Source organism: Crocuta crocuta, unplaced genomic scaffold (genome assembly GCF_008692635.1).
Source record: "Crocuta crocuta isolate KB4526 unplaced genomic scaffold, BGI_CrCroc_1.0 scaffold528, whole genome shotgun sequence".
Taxonomy (NCBI): domain Eukaryota; kingdom Metazoa; phylum Chordata; class Mammalia; order Carnivora; family Hyaenidae; genus Crocuta; species Crocuta crocuta.
Window position 1 is genome coordinate 2,524,301 of NW_027530010.1, and position 1,942 is coordinate 2,526,242.

General features: G+C 66.2%; 1 protein-coding gene across 1 annotated transcript in view; it reads right to left on the reverse strand.

Annotated features, from left to right (window-relative positions):
• LOC144231542 (ETS translocation variant 3-like protein) overlaps window positions 1-1,299 on the reverse strand; it is a 1,722-nt gene extending 423 nt beyond the window's left edge. The window contains exons 1-3 of the mRNA XM_077764036.1: window positions 905-1,299; window positions 563-800; window positions 189-375 (exon numbers count right to left, since the gene is read on the reverse strand). Of these exons, the coding sequence (XP_077620162.1) occupies window positions 189-375; window positions 563-800; window positions 905-965 (486 nt within the window). The 5' untranslated portion in view covers window positions 966-1,299. The remainder of the gene's footprint in view (window positions 1-188; window positions 376-562; window positions 801-904) is intronic.
• Window positions 1,300-1,942: the final 643 nt, after the last annotated feature.

Here is a 1,942-nt window from a genome sequence, read left to right on the forward strand (position 1 = left end):
ACCCCTCTTCCTGGGATCCCCCCCCCCTCAGGCGCCACCCCTGCCCCCAGGCACACGCTGCACCACCTGGACGTGTTTCAGGGTGACACCCCTGCCCCCGGGGGCTTGGGGACTAGAAGGCAGGGGGAGAAGACATTTGCCTCTGCTGCTGGGGCTCCAGGGCAGGGAGGAGGGCTGGGGGCGCCTACCTCACTGGGCGCGCCCGTGGGCACCAGGGCTGGCCGGAACAGCGCAGGGGCCCCCAGCAGCAGGGGGTGAGGCGGTGCCCGCACCTCCCACAGAGGGTAGCTGACGACAATCAGCTTGCTGAAGTTGAACTTGTACGTGAACCTTTTGCCTTTGGTCTTGTGCAGGATCCTCTTATTGTAGTAATATCTGCCGATTCCAAGGTCGAGAACGCAGGGTCGGGCCAGCCGTGCCCCTCCCCGGGCTGGCGGGCCTACCCCGAGCGCTCCTGGGAGCCCCCTGGGCACCCCACCAGTCTGGGGGGACAGTGCTGCCAGCAACCACAGCCCCGCCTTTGAACTCTGACCTCTGTGGCCACCTGGCGGCCGCTCCTCACCTGAGGGCCCGGCTCAGCTTGTCGTAATTCATCTGTGGCTTGCACTTCCTGCGGCCCCAGAGGCGGGCCACCTCGTCCGGGTCCTTGATGACAAACTCGCCATACTCGCCCTGCTGCCAGGCGATGACATGGCGGAACTCCTCCTTCTGCAGCAGCTCCAGGATGAAGTGCCAGAGCTGGATCTGCCGGGAGCCGGGGGACGACTCCGCTTTGTAGGCCCAGTCGGGGAAGGCCCAGCCTGGGGGGAGGGGGCGTGAGTGCCACGGCGCCGGGCAGAGGCAACCCTGCCCCTCCCCGGGCCGCCCCTCTGCAGCCTGACGACNGCAGCCGGTGGAGGCTCACCTGAGACCCAGGGGCTGCCCGCAAAGACAGGGACGCCCTGGGCCCCGCAGCCGCAGTGCATGGTCTTCCCTGGGGCCCGAGGGCCGCGTCCGGGCCTGCAGGAAATGGTCACTGCTTAGGAGGGAGGCGAAGGACAGAGGAAAGAAAAGCAGGGAGAGAGGAGGGTGACAGGGACAAGGGCCCCTGAGGCGGGGGACCGGGCGGCAGGCAGCAAGCTCCCCCACACGGAGGGCAGGGCCCGGCCTCCTCGGGAGATGGCCGACTCGGGACTGGAGGAGAGGAGGCAGAGGGTCCTGTATCCGCCCCGCAGGGGGTTTACACCGAACGAGGCCTCCTCTCGGGGCTTTAATAGGCTTGGAGTGTTTCCCAAGAGAAAACAGGAGGAAATGTGACGAATCGTGGGCTCTTTGTAAACCTTGAGTGGGGGCAGGTGGGAGATACGCACACCCGTACCTTTAGGTGCGGGGTCGTTGCACACGTCGGGGGAGGGCAGGGGGGTTGTGCTTTCTCGCCAGCGAGCCCCGGGCGCCCAGCAGACGCCTGGCACGTTGTAGGTGCTCAGGAAGTGCTTGCCGGTGGGAACGAAGCTGCCAGCGGTGTCTTCATGTGCTTGCTCTCTGTCTTCCCCTCGGAGCGGTGGCTCCCACAGTCAGGAGCCCCGGCTGTCTGGGTCACGGCCCAGCACAGGCCTTGGGCTCCACGTACTCTGTAAACATTCGCGGAGTTACTGAACCCCGGCCACCGAAGATGGGGTCTGGCCCCCGAGACACAAGCTTGCCTGATGCAGGCCAAGGGAGGACAGAACCCGGCCCGTGCCAGACCTTCCAGATGGAGCTGGGGCTGAGGGCTGCCTTCCAGTCCCTGAGGGAAGAGGATCCCAGGGGCAGAGCACCTCCAGGGCATGGGGGACATGCAGGGGTGGGGCTGCTCCTGGGGTGGGCGTTACCTGCAAGGTGGGTGACAGATGGGTGGCTTATAGGACCTGGCTCTGGGTTTCTGTCTAGTCTCGGGGGATGGGGGGGAAGCGGGGATGATGTG